The 17,500-nt window shown below is 48.9% G+C and overlaps 1 protein-coding gene across 4 annotated transcripts in view; it reads right to left on the bottom strand.

Moving 5' to 3' along the window:
* The window catches only part of tmeff2a (transmembrane protein with EGF-like and two follistatin-like domains 2a), a 68,807-nt gene that overhangs the window by 16,013 nt on the left and 35,294 nt on the right, over positions 1-17,500 (bottom strand). For all 4 annotated transcript variants that reach the window (XM_062534441.1, XM_062534443.1, XM_062534442.1 and 1 more), the window contains exon 5: positions 1,555-1,651. In XM_062534441.1, coding sequence (XP_062390425.1) covers positions 1,555-1,651 — 97 coding nt within the window. The remainder of the gene's footprint in view (positions 1-1,554; positions 1,652-17,500) is intronic.

Raw genomic sequence — 17,500 nt, 5'->3', positions numbered from 1 at the left:
AGAAGCCTTTTCATTTCAGAGACATGAAGGGAACACTGTTTACGTGGCTGTTTCATGCAACAAAGGGCACTTTCATTCTTGATAGATGAACAGCTCTCTCTTTCTCTTTCTTTCTCTTTCTCTCTCTGATTCTGATTCTTCACATCCCGAGTCTTTTTGGGCTCTATAAATACCTTCTCAGGCCCGAGCCTCCATTAGCCTTCGTAACAAAACACCCAACCCACGCGATACTCAATCTCCATTTACCTAGGGGGGTTGTTTTGGGCCCATTCTCCCCCAAGTCCATGTCCTGTCTGTCAAAAGCTGTATTCTAGAAACTTCTCAAATCCACCCACCCCCTTCCTTACTCCCCTATCCCAGAAGAGAGACAGACAGACAAAAAATAAAAACGCACAGCGCAGAAATGCAATGGAGAGCAGCTGCTGTTTGCCAGAGTCGCTCTTAAATAAAGATAGAATCGCTATGACTGTGCCCCCTTGCCGCGTCCCTCCCCGTTCGCCCCGCAATCAATCATCCGTCCCCAGACAGACTCATTGCACACCCGTTGCGTTCGCGGGCCCGACTCAATTAGCGGGGACGGCTCGCCCTGTTAGGGAAATCAGAAGCGGCGTGATTGCTGAACCGTGGCGAGGGCCAAATCAGAGAAAGAGAGAGAGAGAGAGGAGAGAAAGAGAGAGAGAGAGAGAGAAAGAGAGAGAGAGAGAGAGAGAGAAAAACAACCGCGCGCAGACCTTTCATTCCGAATCGGGATGAAAGAATGTGATTATCTGAAAGTCTGGTCCGAGAGTCAGAGGGCTGCACTCAGCTAGCTGGCAGCTCAGTGGCATCTTAGTGTGCGTTTTTTAAGTGATTCGTTAGCTTAGCATCCTAAATAGTCTGATGTCTCAAGGGCATATATGATATATACTGTGTCTTTTTCTTTTAAAAATTATCTGATGTGGCACATACTGTATATACAGTAGTAGGCCTACCCAATGGGATCGGTATGTAGTGTCTTCTCTATGTCTCTCTTAAAGAGGCATCACAAGTATTGTGTAAGACTAGCTGCATTTACCAAGAACTGGTAGATAGCTAGCTCGCTAACACATGCATGACAATATATCAGCTAGTGGAACAACAGGCTACACAAAAATCAGTTTCACACAAACCTTTATACCACTTCATACACGAATCCCATTTAGGCTATGTATCCGGTAAAAAAAAATGAGATGGGATTGTTATACAAGGTCAAAGAAACTCATAACAAGGCTTTAAATATTCAGATCTGTACTTATTCAACTTCCAGGTGTCTTACAGAGTGAACCCGCTCTGGGGCTAGACTTCGTCAGCATCAAACTGTCCACTCTCCCTCTCCACTGTCCGACGGCTCTATTGTTAGCCGCTGCTCATGTCCAGATGGGCTGGTACTGCCACCTCATCTTCCTCAGCGGCCTTCCCAACTGCCCCCCCTCAGATCCTTTCACACCCCCACAAAGCCCCTCTCCCACCACACACACACACACACACACACACACCACCCTCTCCCCTGCCGCCTCAGCCTTCCCTGTGACTCACCACACGTCTTCGGCGTCCACGTCGCACTCGGCCCCGAACTGGCAGATGTCGCAGGTGGACGTTTCCTTCTGACCGTTCTCCGCCGAGCCCTCGCCACCTGCCAAGGACACAAGGAAGGACACGGATGAGGACGCTGCTTAAGGACAAGGAGCCATCGTGCTCAGCAGCAGCAGCAGCGTACACACACACACACACACACACACACACACACACACACACATGAATACAGACACTTGAATGTCCATAGGCACGCACACATACACACACACACGCACATGGATACAGACACTTGAATGTCCATAGGCACGCACACATACACACACCCACACACACACTCAAGATACAAACACTCGAATGTCCATAGGCTCGCATGCATACACACACACATAGACACATTCAAGATAAAAAAAACACTTGAATGTCCATGTAGGCATGTACGCACATAAATGAATCCACATAAATCCACCATGATGCATGCACACACACACACACACACACACACACACACACACACACACACACACACACATTCACAATCACACTCACACACACACACACACACACACACACACACACACACACACACACACACACACACACACACACACACTCACACTCACACTCACACTCACACATCAATGGAGGCACACATACATATAAATGGACTGTGACATACACACACTCCAACACATGCCAAGGTGCATCATACATATAGACACCAGCATGCACTCACACCTTCAAACACACTCTTTTATGCTCAGTCACGTGAACGTGTGCCTATGTGCTTGACTGCATGTCAGAACGCATGCATTTCTCCGCCACTCTGATTCGATTCACACGTAGAGTACATGTGAAGAGGAGGGCAGCAGCTAAAAAAGCTAAAAGACGACGAGAAAGTGTGTGTGTGTGTGTGTGTGTGTGTGTGAGGGGGGGTGGGGGGGGTTGTCGTCGGTGGCGACGAAGACCAATGACGGCAGCGTTAGCGATGTCGAGGGCGGTGAGGCGCGGCGTTGGTGGCTCCTCATCTTCTCTTTGTCTCGCGCTCTCTCACGCTTTCCAAATCCCCCCGCTGATCTCGCCTGAGCCCCCTCCTTCATTTCCTCCTGATGGGTTCTTATTTGGTATGCCGGCGCCTGGGCGCCCAGGCCTCCTCGGAGCTGATGGGGGTGAGGCGGGGGTGGGGGTGGTGGGTGGGTGGAGGGTGGAGGGGGGGGCCTTGGCTCCTGCGATCGCGTATCGCGCCCATCATCAGCCGCCGGGAAAAGCAATCCGGAGCTCCGCGGAATTTAAATTGCGTTCCCTCCTCCGAGGATCACAGTCCCTCTCTCCCGATCCCAGTCCTCCATTACGACACGCTATTTTTAACACTTAGACCCGTGAGGCAAGCGGAGAGAGAGAGAGAGAGTGTGTGTATGTGTGTGTGTGTATATGTGTGCGCATGTGTGTGTATGTGTGTGTGTGTGTGTGAGAGAGTGAGAGTAAGAGAGAGAAAGAGATCAGAAAGGCGAGAGATATCTTTAACAGCCATATTATTTTCATTCCACAACCAAGCAGTGGCATGTTGTGCGCTACAATAGCAGACTTGTTTTGCTTCGATCGGCTTGTCAAAGTGTTTATTACCTGTATGGATATTTAAATCATGGTGCTTTTGTTTATGTTTACGTGAGATGGTGCTGTCTGGCTTTTACTGTTCTATCATGCCGAGTGCGTCTGTAATCTCTCTCTCTGCTCACATGGGGCTCTCTCTCTCTCTCTCTGTCTCTCTTTCTCTCTCTGTCTCTCTCTCTCTCTCTCTCTCTCTCTCTCTCTTAGCTGGGTGCTGCTGCTGGCTCCTTACTTAAGCTTCCCTGTCCTTTGCCGTGATCAAAGGGCTGGAGAGAATATTCCAGAAGTTATCAGCCTTTTTTCCCTTTCTTTGTTTGAACCTTCGTCTGGCCCTCAGGACTCGGCTGGGAGAATGTGTACGTGTATGTGTATGCAAGTGTGTGTGTGTGGGTGTATGTATGTATGAGAGAGAGAGAGAGAGCGAGAGAGAGAGAGAAAGAGAGAGGGAGAGATATAGAGAGAGACAGAGAGAGAGAGAGAGAGAGACAGAGAGAGTGAGGCTGGCAGTGCAGTAGCTACTGACTGCAGACGAATGTGTGTGTTCGTTTTTTCGTTTTCGTTTTTTTGTGACAGCGACTGGGCTCTCCCGGCGCCAGGGTAGCGATGCGTAGCCGCCTGCTGCTGCGGCGCGTGATTGTGTATTCATGGAGCCGCGCGCGCACCTCGGGACACTTTTCCGGCGGGCCATAAGGTGAGACTCCATACCCGGACTGCCAAATCACCTTGAATGCCAGGGTGCTGCAGCAAGCTGTGCTCTTCAAAACAGTTGACCTCTCGTGTCCCGTGCCTCCGCCCTCGCCCTTTATCTACACCCTCTTCCACTCATCTCTCCTTCTCTCTCTCCTTCTCTCCTTCTCTCTCCTTCTCTCTCTCTCTTCTTCTCTCTCTTTCCTTCTCTCCTTCTCTCTCCTTCTCTCTCTCTCCCTCTCTCTCTTTCTCACTTACTTTCTTAGCATCTCTGCATGCCCATATGTGTATTCACAGTCTCTTTCGCTCTCGCACACACACACATATACACACACACACAAACACACACACCTACACACATACACCTACACACATACACCTACACACACACATACAGAAGAAAACACCCACAGCAGTGCGGCGAAGACACCTTGATAACAAAGCAACCTGTTGACGGCGGCGCCAAATTAATGGCGGTGTTAATGGAGAGCACTTGGCGATGGCCTTTTCTCAAAGACGCCCCGTCGGAGACTACGCCGCCGAGACAGATGGCAGGTGGCGAAAAAAAAAAAAATTGTGCCGATTGTGCCGACACCACCGAGTCGCAAACCCATCTGCAGCGAAGCGCTAACAATGAAGCCCAGGATGCGAGAAGTTGTGACTTCATGGTTTAATCCCCCCCACACACACACAACAAACTCACTCACTTTCGTTTGAGGCACATAATTAACAACAAGGTGAAGCTCATTACGTCTTGAGTTGCAGCGCTCCCAGGGTGCGTTTGATTCGCACGGGGAACATCGCCCAAAGTGTCTGGTCTGTGTACGAACACGACGTGCTCTGGTGATTAAAGAGAATCAGTGTTTCCTGGGATGACTTGTTTTTTTCGCGGAGATGCTGCTTCTTGTCTTAGTTTTGGCAAGAGTGCAGCAGCCTTGAAGATCAAGTCTGGACTTTGTACACTGTATGCAAGTGCGACAGGAAAAACAACCATGCCCCCCCCCCCCCCCCCAACAAAAAAAAAACTAACATAAAATAAAGTAAATAAATAAATAAAAACAGCCCTGGTCTGAATGGCCTAGCCAAGCTCTGAGCTCTCCCGCCAATGGATCTGACACCAGACCTGTGCTGGCTCTAAAGTGTGTGTCTGACAGCTGAGCGGACAGGACAGAACACTGAGCACTGCGGCTGCAGCAACTGCAAGACCAGTGGCCCTGGACCTGCTGTTCACTGTCCACTAATGACCTACAGCAAAGTTCACCCGCTCACACACACCAGCTATTAGCCCTGCCAGCGCTGTAAGCTGCTCTTTAGAGGGAAATGGGGGAGTTGGTGTGTGTGTATGTGTGTGTGTGTGTGTGTGTGTGTGTGTGTGTGTGTGTATGTGTGTGTGTGTGTGGGTTTGGTGGGGCTGAGGAGTGTGGTTTCCATGACACTGTCGCTGAAAACTGCCATACCACAAACGAGTGGCCTGAGAGCGGTATACTGGCCATGGGAGTAAATGGGCTAACTTTAACCCAATAGAGCTTACAATCAAATCCACACACTATCTCGTCAAAGCATTACCTCCGAGTTTACTGCGGGAGGCTGTTCCCCATGGGTTTGGCTAATCCCTGGGATCAGGTCACTGGAAATGATGTGTGTGTGTGGTGTGTGTACTTGTGTGTGTGTGTGTGCAGTTGTGTGTGTGTGTGTGAGTGAGTGTGTGTGTGTGTGTGTGTGTGTGTGTGTGTGTGTGTGTGTGTGTGTGTGTGTGGTTTTTGAGTGTGCACATGTGAATGTGTGGGGTGGGAGCAGCAGTAATTATCCCCATTTCCTCTGTGTAACACGGCCTCTCTTCAACTATCGATTCTGCCTGACCAGAAGTGTGCCCCCCCCACACACACACACACACCCCACCCTGCATCCTCCTTCCCCCCCTGGCCCTCATGCTTTCAATTGTGACTGCTGCCTCTAAGTTAGGGAGCGGATGAGAAGTGACACACACAGCCAGTGTGAGCGAAGCTCTCGGGCCATATCGCCATGCCAACGGGGGGGAAACAGAGAGACACACAGGGCAGGGGAGGAGAGGCACGACAGGATGTGGGCTGGGAGTGATGAGAGACAAGAGACCCAGAGAACACGCCTGTGCCACAATCTGTGCACATGTGCCTAATGAGAGAGAGAGTGAGGGAGTGAGGGAGGGAGGACTAAGAGAGAAATGGATAGAGGAAGAAGAAGGGAGAGAGAGAGAAGAGAGCGAGAGAGAGTGAGAGTGATAAAGAGAGAAGGTCAGAGACAGGGGAACAAGGGGGAGAGATAGAGAGATAGATAGATAGATAGAGATAAACAGAGTAAGAGATAGAGAAAAAAGAGAAACAGAGAGATATTTGGGCCACTCCAGCGCCTGTCAAAGTGATGATGAATGGGGCCCACCCTGTTCCCCCACACAGCGCTGAGAGTGACCTTAGCGACGCACGAGGCGGTTGGGGGGGTGGGGGACGCGTGGATTTGTCGCCTGTCTGCCGTTATCAAACGCGTTTGGGAGGGGAGCGCTGAATAACCTTTCGGAAGCGATGGGGGAACGTCTACGGTGACTAATTCCGCTCAACCTGACAGCTCCATTTGGCAAGCAAATGCAGTATCTCCCCATCCTGACACCACACTGTGAACAATCAGGCGCGCTGGCGCTCGCTTAATACGGCTTGGCAACAGCCATGGAGAGCAAACTGCCTATTGTGGGGTCCCTGACAATAATTCAGATGCAACTGTGAGGAGAGTAGCACCTTGCCTGAGGCTGGGTAGATTCATCCAGAGAGAGAGGTGTCAGATGAGGAAACCGCTCTCTGCTTTTTTTGGCTTGGGACAATAGCGGATGTTCTAGGATGCATGAAGACCACATACCGTAGGTCAATTTTGTGTCTTTTATAGATTTCAAGGTCACTCATCGATTGCGACGATCAATACGGCAGAGACACTGGGAGGACGGTGGGGGGAATGTTTTGAAATTTGACATTTTGTGTTGTGCATCCATAGCTCTGTGAGCACAGAGCTGGTCAATAAGACAGATGGCATTTAAAGTGCCTGTCGCTGATGTCATATAGGAAGGGTGTGAAGGAAGATAAAAAAGCTTGAGTTGGTAGAGAGAGGGACATCATAAAAAAATGTATTGATCTTAACATTAAGCACTGAGATTATAGGCTCGAAAAACAGAATGCACTTTACTGGTACTTCTTAGCATTTCTGTTGGCTAATGCACAGGTGAAAAAATGGCTCAGCTATAGTCCAGAAGGCCATTGTTGATGAGTCTGTCCTCAGAGGCACTCTAGAGAATTCAGCTCTGTGCCCTTTCCATGATGACCTCAAATGCTTAACGAGTCTCTTGCCGGGGGGACCAAGAAATATAGCGGGTCTCACTTGGTTTCGCCAACACCCTCGCCATTCCACATGCCATCCTCGCCCGCTGACAGGGGCCTAAAATGTCCCACTCCAGCCTGATGGGGCTCTTTTGGAGTGGGCAGATGCCCACGTCAAGCGGGGCTTTCACACACACATAAAAAAGAAAGAGGGAGGAAAAAAAGAGGAGAGAGAAGAACGTGTTTGGCCCCTCTGAGCTTCCGTTGGAGTTGACAGGCGTTGGAGAAGCGCCCCTCTGCCCGCGCCCATTTACACACGTAATTACTGCGAATGCCAGGGCACCAGGGAGGGAAGGAGGGAGGGAGATAGCGAAGGCGACTCGTCTCGGGCGGCGAAGTGAAGCCGCGCACCGCCGCGCCACCGCTGAGGACCCTCTCTTCGCCATTTGACAGGCTTTTTCGAGAGGACTCGCGCGAAGGACACCGGACGGAATTGGCAGTCGGGTACGGGCGGGGAGGTGGGGAAGAGAGTGAGGCGAGAGAGAGGGTGCTACGGTTGGAGAGATGGTGTGTGTGTGTGTGTGCGTGTGTGTGTGTGTGTGTATGTGTGTGTGTGTGTGTGGGGAGGGGGGGTGATGTGGGAAACGAAATGAAAATTGGGAGCCAGCATGGAGCTGGGTCCAAACTGGGTCACCCTCCTTGAATGGATTAAGGCGAAAGAATTAGTAGAGGAATTAGGGCTTAAAACTTCATTTTTCCCGGCTTTGATCGGATTAGGCGCTGCTCTCTGGCAGGCTTTTTTTGCGTGTGCACGCTCGCACACACCAGCGGGGTGGCGGTGGGGGTTCTGGGGATGTTTTTTTTTTCTCTCTTCCCACAAAGCCACCGCTCTTGCTGTGCCCGGAGATGGTGGGGTGAACCGCAGACCCCTGCAAGTCAACCTCTGGCATCAGCAGCCCGACGACACTGCAGCCCACACAAACAAACACAGATGCACTTGGAACACACGCGCCATATGCCCGCGTGTGTGTGTCCATGAGGCCGATCCAAAATACACCACAAACGAATATGTCGTCTAGATACGCAGAGAATTCAGACGGGCACCCATCAGCATTGCCCTGCCAAATGTGAATACGTTCAGCTAAAAATGCCCATTAACCCGAGCTATATCAGCTCCCAAGATGTCAAGACCTTCTCTGCTGCTGTTTTCTTATAGCTCTCCATACATAGGGAGAAGAGCCAGGTGTAGAAAACTGATTTGAGATCAGCGCCATAGGAATCTCTCAGCAGCACGCCCAGACTGGTTATGGTGTCAGGTAGAGCTTCTCTGTGGGAGGACCCCCCCCCCCATGGGCTCCATTAAGAGGCTCCTGTCTCCACTGTGAGGCTGGGGCCTAGCGGGGCTTAGTTCAGACTTTACCTGCTCACTGTGGTGCTCGGAGAGAGTGGAGGAGTGGAGGAGTGGAGAGGAGGTGGAGGAGTGGAGGAGGGGGGAGGAGGTGGAGGGAGAGGGGGGCATGTAGAATAGAGGTGGGGAGAGTGAGAATGAGGATCAGAGGAAGATAAAAAAAGAAGCGTGATAATGGGGGAGGAGAGAAGGAGAGCTGAGAGAGGAAACGAGGGAGCAAGAGTGAGAAAAAAGAGAGAAAAAAAGAGAGAATGTAAAAGAGGGAGATAACAAGAGAGTGCTCAGGGAGGAAGGGAGCAACGATGTGAGAAGGAGAGATGATGGCGAGGCACGCAGCGTGAAAGTTAAGGAACAACACCTGAAACAAAGAACGACGGAGAGCAAGAGTAAGATGGATGGAGAGAGATAGAGGGGAAACAAATAGAGAGAGAGAAACAGAGAAGAGACAAGGCGAGGAGGCACGAGAAACAGAAAGAGACAGAGCGAGAGAGAGAACACAAGAAAAGAGAGGGAGCAAGAGAGACAGAGAAAGAGAGAGAGGGGGCAAGAGAGAGAGACAAAGTGAGAGATAGAGAGAAAGCGAGAGAGAGAGAGAGACAGAGAGAGATGGAGAAAGAGATAAAGAGAGACACACAGAGAGACAGAGAGAGAAAGAAAGAGAGAGAGAGACACAGAGATACAGAGAGAGAGAGAGAGTCTGAGAATGGGGCAAGGTGAAAAACACTATCCAGCACAATGGCGATCAATGCTCAGTCAATAAAGTGTCACTTTCTGCAGGCTAAGAATGGAGGACTCGGGCTGATGGGAGGCTTTGGGCGCGAGGCTGCGGAGACACTGGACGCTGCATTAGAGCCGCGCCGAGCGAGCAAGCTTGGCGTCTCGCCCTGCTGACGCCCCCCCTCCCTCCCTCCATCCCTCCATCTCTCCATCCCTCCATCTCTCCCCCCTTCATCCCTCCTTCCACTTCTCCGATTCACGCATTAGCGAGCAGATAGGATGATGGGGGGAAAGTAAAACACTCCTGAATGCTGTTTTACGGCGTGTAGCCATGAAAGCTTTTGGGAACGGGAAAGAAAAAAAAAAACACACACACACACACGCACGCGCACACTCACACACACACAAACACACACACACACACACACACACACACAAGAAGCAGGGGGAGACCTCTGAACGGAAAACAGGAGAGAGGAGAGAGAGAAGAGGAAAGGAGAGAATACAGAGTGAGCGACACAGAGAGTGCTCGCATCTACCTGGGGAGAAATCTGTGTTAGGTGTCTCTCACGGTAAATGATACAGGCTGTGTAGAGTGCAACTACCATTTTACACTGACTACAGAATCCTGCATTGTCCTATTGGAGTAAGTGCCAGATGTCTGTGTTCCCCCACTAGTGCCTTCAGTGGCTCAAAACACCAGCATACGTCCCTTTCAATTCCGAGACGCCCGCTGCCCGCTAATTCGGATCGGGGCAACAAACCGTAATTATCTCTGCGTCGGGCGATAAATCCGTTCGGGGTGATTTAGCGCGGAGCTGACCTCACATTGTCGTCTCGAGCCCAAGCCCTCAATTAAGTTCTCCCTCTTGCATAAGAGGCTCGTGCCTTTCCTCTCCTCTCCTCTCCTTGCTCGGCCTGGATGGTGCGGTGCCAGACTCCTGCCAGACAGATGGGGGGGGGGGGGGGGCATGATATGGGCATGGCTGCAGTGCCCAGCTCTGTCGGGCATCGCTTCTTGCCAGGCGTGTTTTTTTTTGTTGTTGTTGTGTCCGTGTAATTTTGGCCCTGGCTTGTTAATCCTATTGCGGCTGCATGGCCACTTTCCTATAAACTCTCTCTCCTCTCTCTTTCCATCTCTCTCTCTTTCACACAAACTCTTTCCATCTCTCTCTCTCTCTCTCTCTCTTTCCTTCCATCCCTCGCTCTCTCTCTCCCGGTCTCCTGTGAGATTTCAAACCGTTTCCATCCTGCTTGTTTGGCGAATGCTGTGTGGGAGTTCACCCTCAACCTCACGCTCTTGCTCGCTCCCGGGCACTTTCCCTGGCTCACGGCACCACCCCCACACCCCCACAACAACACACCGCCGCACCGTCACAACCCCCACTCTCGGAGGAGCGCGAAAGGGCCAGAGGATGCGACAGCCAGCCAGGGGCCCTGCTGTAAACAAGTGACCCGATGTCATCCTCAGGAGAAGAAGGGTGTGTGTGTGTGTGTGTGTGTGTGTGTAGGAGGAGGGGGGGCGGGGGCGGGGGTGACTGCAGAGCACTGCAAACACGGCTGATTAATTATTAAAGCAGCTCGCTCCATGAGTCACAAGTCACCGTTTTCGGAGGCTCTACAAACGTTTGATGCTTCAGTTATTTAACAAGTATTCACAATCAAGGGGCCGCTAATTCATCATTTATCACATTTGCGCGCCGCTTTGGTGAAATGTTGTTCTTCCAAAAAACCAAATGTGATTGCGATTGCGCAACTGCTGATGTCATACGCAGCCTTGTCAACATGTATCAAGCTGGCCACTGCCTTATGCCGTGCCTGTGATTTGATATGGAACCGATTCCAGTTTTAGCTCTGAGCGCTGGCAGCTAGCTAGGATGAAGCTATCACGGAGTGATAGCAAAACAGAGGCGACTGCTCGTGCCTCATGTTTTCCCTGTGTGTGTTGCGTCAAAAGGAACTTTCCCCGGCTAAGGGGACACAGAGGGACTATTGGCAGGGGACGCGAGCCGAGATTAGATTATGCCTCTTCAGCACAGACGCCCCTCAGGAGCTCCTTAAAAACGAGCCGTCAATATATAAACAGATCTCCCCTTCTCTAACCGCCGGGGACTTGGGCCTTTGCTCCGCCTCACTTTCTAGCACACACACACATACACACACACACACACACCACACACAGACACACGCACACACCCTCAACCTCTCCATAACAGTGTGGTCTCATCTCATTCCCCCGTCGCCTCCTTGAGGCCCAGGTGGGAGAGGGTTCCACCACGGAGGAGGTCCTCAGCATTAGCAATTAGCATAGCTCTCGGCAGCTGTCTGACCTTGAGTCTTATCGGAAATGATTTATGCTTCATCCTGCCATTAAAGCAGGCCAAGCCAACCACACAGCAATCATTTCAAATGTGGCGTAGAAAAAAAAAAGGTTCAATCACAAAATCAATTTATGTATATCTTAGTATAAGTATTTATTTATCATTTGTGTGTATGCATATTTATATATTTATGTATGTATCTTTACATATAGTATTTGGAAGTTCAATAATACAATCAATACATGTATGTATGTATATGTATTTTTGGAAGACATCTTATCATTTTCATCGAATTTTGTCCCCCCAAAACAATCAGCTCTACAAACAGCACTGGGGTCAGGTGTGTTCAGTAACAGTTTGTGGAAGGTCTGTTTGAGCCCAATTGAATAGATCCAAAGGACAAACACTTGCTTTCAAACTAAAGTGTTTCCTTTTTTCCCAAAGCCTTGTAAACCGAAGCACCGGCTTACACCGGCCACCATCCATACTGAATTCAGCCTGTATCAACAACACTATATATTACTTTTCCATGGCTCAGGAGAGTACCTGGCAGAAGCGCAAACAACCTCCTCCATCACAGTGGGGGTTTGGGGGGGTTGGGGGGGGGGTTTTCTCTTCGCAACTGTACTCTCATCTGTTCCAATACAAACACCACTAATAAACTAATAAACAACCTCCTTCACCTCACTGGGTTTTTGGCTCAAATCTCCTAGGATGAATCGGGCCTTTCAGAATTGCAGCTAGCGGCTCCGCAAACAAACAGCCCCTAAGATGTTTACATTTCAAAACACTGAGAGTGGCTAATCTCCTGGGATTGTGACGTAGCCGTTGATACAAAAAAAAAAAAAAACAGTCATAAAAAACAGTCATATAACTCGAGCTGGAGAGACCAGAAATCTGAATGAGTGCGGTGTAAGAGGATCTGTGTGCAATTTTAGATTGATGATGTGTACGGGCCGCACAGGATTATGCGCTGTGCGTTACGCTCATATCAGAGGTGACCGTCTGACGGAGATCAGAGATGGCCATCTGACTTCAGCTGTCCGGCGCCACGGTGCGGAGCTCCATTCATCAGATCAGTAGAGGTTTACAGGCCTGTACACGCCATGAGCTATGGCTATAAAGGCCCACACTGAGCAACAATAACCAACAGCTACACTCTTAAAAAAAAAAGGGTTTTTGGGCTTGTGCTATATAGAACCATGCATGCTTTAAAGAACCTAGGGGTTCCTTTGATAAACTTATAGTAATAAATAATTATCATTATTATACAAAAATACATTTAGGGGTGACATATATGAAGCATGTAATATATGCACGCTTCATATATGCTTCAAGATTTTTGGCTCTATATAGTACCTCTTTGTCTAAGATTGTATACCTATAAAGGCCTACACTGAGCAACAATAAGGAATAATGGTCATGTTCATGTGATTTCTACAATTCAATGGATTCTTTATTCTTTATTTTAAGGATAGCCCCTTGAGATGTACCATCTCATTTTTCAAATGGGTGTCAGGTTTCCATCATTTTCAAAATCACTCTAAATGTGAAAATCAATACTGTTATTGATGTGGTTGTTGCTATAACATGCACTGCAGTTGTGGATGATGTCATTCTAATTACCTACAGAGATACTTGTTGAAACTAGTGATTGCTGTCATTGATATAGTTAGCTTTGCCAGGGTGGCAACGCTTCTCCACAGTGCTGGATGGAACCCTGTTTAATCTGCATGCTGAGCCTCCTCTTGGTCTACAGAGTAGCTCTTCACCTGATGAGCTCTGGCCACCTCACTTCTACTCAGAGGACTATACAAAGCAGGAGGCACGTACGTGTGTGTCTGTATGTGTGTGTGTGTGTGTGTGTGTGCGCGCGCGTGTATGTGTGCACACGTGCAATTTTACTTTTACTCTTTCCAGCCCAGTTACAAATCAAAGTGCCACCTGACTTTCAGACAGTAATCTCATCATAATCCAACTGTTACGGAGGTAGGCTATGCTCATTGCTACATGCGCACGCACACACACACACACACACACACACACACACACACACACAGGCGGTACTCTGCACTCGCTGCGCCGGCTGCACTTCGGCTCAGTCCCCCGTTGTTATTTTTATACACACGAAATAAATTATAATAACAATCCACTCTGGCCCCCGGGTGACCCGCCGTAACTCAGCACATCTCCTCCTCACTCAGGACACACAGCTGAGGCAGGGCCCAGCACTAGCTGATTATCTCTCTCTCTCCCTCTCCTCTATCCCCCTCTCTCTTTCTCTCTCCCTCTCCCTCTCTCTCTCCCTCCCTCTTTCTTTCTCTTCCTCTCTATCTCTCCCTCTTTCTTTCTCTTCCTCTCTCTCTCTCCCTCTTTCCTTCTCTTCCTGTCCCTCTCTCTTTTTCTCTCTCTCTCTCTCTCCCTCTCTCTCTCCCTTTCTTGCTCTCTCTCTCTCCATTCAATCTCTCTGTCTTTCTTTCATCATCTCCAACCTGGTCTCATTTCCTTCCGATATCTTGGAGTTTGCATTTTATTGCGATTTGCATTTCGGCAGTGGTTTGCATTTGTGTAAATACACAGACATGCACGTATAGGATAGAGGCACACACACACACACACACACACACAGACACACACACACACACACGCACACAGATATATATGTGTGAATTGGCTGTGTGCCCCAGTAGTATGGCTTTAAGTAGCTTTCGCCTATAATGCACTCTGGGGGCGAAACCTATGGCGCTGTGTTTGTGATAACAATGATGGGATCAAACAGAACTAACTCAATTTCCAATGTTCTATTTCGTAGCTCAGGCGAGAGAAATCTCCCTGCTTCCGTTTGGCCATTCTATCAAAGGATTTGAAAATACAGATACCTCCGTGTTGGGTGGATTTGAAAGATTTTGTGAAGGTGCCCTCTGTGCTGTTTCATATTATTGAGTGTGTGGACTGTATGTCTCTCTCTCTCTCTCTCTCTCTCTCTCTCTCTCTCTCTCTCTCTCTCTCCCCCCCTCTCTCTCTCTCTTCCTCACACACATTCTCTCTCGCTCTCTGTATAAGGGAAGGGAGGTTGTGTTTACTGCAAGCCAATCCAATAGCTTCCAATCCAAATCTAATCACTTCCAGTGTATAGCTGCACGACCTTCATGTATTACTTATAAGCAAAACAAAACACACACAAAGGACTACTTTCAACTCAATAGTTTTTCACCATTTTTTAAGAGGCATTTACTGCTTATTATGAATTAGCATTAATAACATTAATTGAAAAACAAGGGCTTGAATAATCAACAAGAAATACACTGTATATTTTGAGGCTATTCTCATAGCATAGATAATCCAATTATCCAATCCAATGGGGGCTTTCTTTTCACTCTACTTAGCATGCACCACAAAATGATTCTCTGTCAGTATGCTATTTGCCTGGCCATTCCAGCCGTGTCCAGTGCTATCAGGGAAGCTCAAACGGATAGATTAGATTAGTCACTTCCCCAAACCTCTAACCTTGTTGCCATGGCGATGCCACAGCGACCAGCGAAGGTCTCTCTCTCCACACCAGAGGAGACAGTGTGGCTGCCTGTCGCCAACGTGGGCAGCGAAATGGGGAGGGACAAAAAAAAAAGGAAAAAAGAAAAAAGAAAAGCGAAAAAGAAAAACATAATTAATTTTTTCCCCCCTCGGCGGTGGCCCTGCCGCGTTCCTGAAGAGCACAAGGCCAGACGTAACCACTAGCTAATGTAAGGGATCAACGGCGGTCAACTGTGGCTGCATAGAAGGCAAACAAGGCCACCCAAACAAAAACACAATGAACAAACAAACAAAAACAGATGTTTTTTTTTCTTCCCTCTTCTCATCCCCAGAGGCTACCAGGGGCACGTGTGCCTTTTGTATTGACCAGGAGGAGAATCAAGCGAAATTAAATACATAATTGGCCCAGACGACAGAGTCCTCAGAGTACAGTAATGGGGATTAATGAACTGGGGGGAGATCCATATTGTTGGAGTTTTGAGGGGCAATGTGGTAACATGATTAATCACCGCAATTTAGGAGTGTTATTTTCACCTGGGCTTTACTGCTCTACCTCTTCTTAAATTATTTCACACACACACACACACACACACACACAAACACACACACACACACACACACACACACACACACACACACACACACACACACATGCACACATGCGCGTACACACACACACACACACACACAGAAACACACACACACACACACACACACACACACACACACAGACACACACACACACACACACACACACACACACACACACACACACACACACACCGTTGAGAGTTGAAAAAGAAAGAAGATTAGGCATGAGAAAGTAGAAAGTGCACTTGAGAAGCACTTGCAATCTACAGGGAATGAATGCCGAATTAGAATGAGAAAAAAAACGAGAGTGAGAGAGAGAGACAGAGAGAGAGAAAGAGAACCAGAGAGAACCAGAGTGACAGCGGAAGGAAGAGAAAAAAAGATGGGGCGAGCCTTTAATGGCTCCCCTATAAATACTGATAATTAGCTAAGAGTACTGTCTGTTCCCTTAAAGGGCAGCAACAGTAATTAAACCATTATTTACTCCTCTAAATAGAGCATTAATGAGCAGCGAGCCCATACCATGGAGTGTGTGCGGTTCACTTAGGACACGGACGCGTGATGTGTCGTCTCGCCTGCCCGCAGACATGACACACACCAGACACTTAATCCTCCGGCTCTGACTCTAACGAGGATGATGCCATCAGCGCAGCTCTACTGTAGAAAAACGCCGCCCACCCCCATGGACTTGGAATCGAGTCTGGACCAGTTATTCAATTATGTATATATACAGTTTTATTATATGGCTCTCTAGAATGTTGAGGGAGCTCCCATTCACTTTGAATGGGCCTCTCAACGTTCTACCGGTCCGTTATATCTGCATATTGACCGCTCCGAAGGTATAATGACCGCTGCCAATGGCAACGGGTTCACTCCGCTAGTTGTTGCGGAAGCCACGAAACGGTAGCCAAGTCATTGCTAAAGACACATTGAGATAAGTTGATTTTCTCGTTTTGGCAAGTAGCCATATAATAAGCGCGATAATGTATAGAACGCCGGTCATTATCTGAAAATAATTCCCTTCAGGACGAAGCAAAACCCCTCCGCTGCGCGTCGGGGTTCAGTTCATCCTGTCGGGAATTATTTTCCGATAATGACCGGCGTTCTATACATTATCCCTTACATATTCTCTATTGAATATCGTGGAAATGTTCCTTTTTTTCCATAATATATTTTAAAAAAATGAATCATATCACAAACAAATCACATATTCTAGATTCACTCCGCATAAAGTGAAATATTCCACGCCTTTTTCTTGATTTAACCGTGATCAAGGCTCATGGAAATCAAAAATCCAGTATCGCAACAAAAAAAAACAACAACATGTTTGCGGGCATCTCCAACGTTCTCCTCCTGGCATGACTGTTCCGTGATGGCCGGCCGGGGCCCACGGTGGCATGTTTATGTCGGCGTGTGTGTGTGTGTGTGTGTGCACTGGAGCGGACACTCTCTCTCTGCGGGTCTCGGCGGTCGTGACTCATGACCTGGCCTGGGCTCTGGGCGCTAGCGCTAGCGACCGCGGAGCGCCGGGCGTCCGAGCTAACGGCACATCCGTGCCCGCCGCTGCGCCTCGCCTCTGATTTATCGCCGGCCATTAAAATACATTTGATTTTTATCGCGCCGAGCCGTGCAGGCCAGTGCAGCTTCAGCTTAGCCCTCTCTCTCTCCGCCAGCCTCCTACTCTCTCTCTCTCTCTCTCCCTCTCTCTGTCTGTCTTTCTGCCAGCCTCTCTCTCTCCCCCCTCTCTCTCT

Source organism: Sardina pilchardus, chromosome 4 (genome assembly GCF_963854185.1).
Source record: "Sardina pilchardus chromosome 4, fSarPil1.1, whole genome shotgun sequence".
Taxonomy (NCBI): domain Eukaryota; kingdom Metazoa; phylum Chordata; class Actinopteri; order Clupeiformes; family Clupeidae; genus Sardina; species Sardina pilchardus.
The sequence above is the reverse complement of the archived record's forward strand: the minus strand, read 5'-3'. Positions and strand labels throughout refer to the sequence as shown.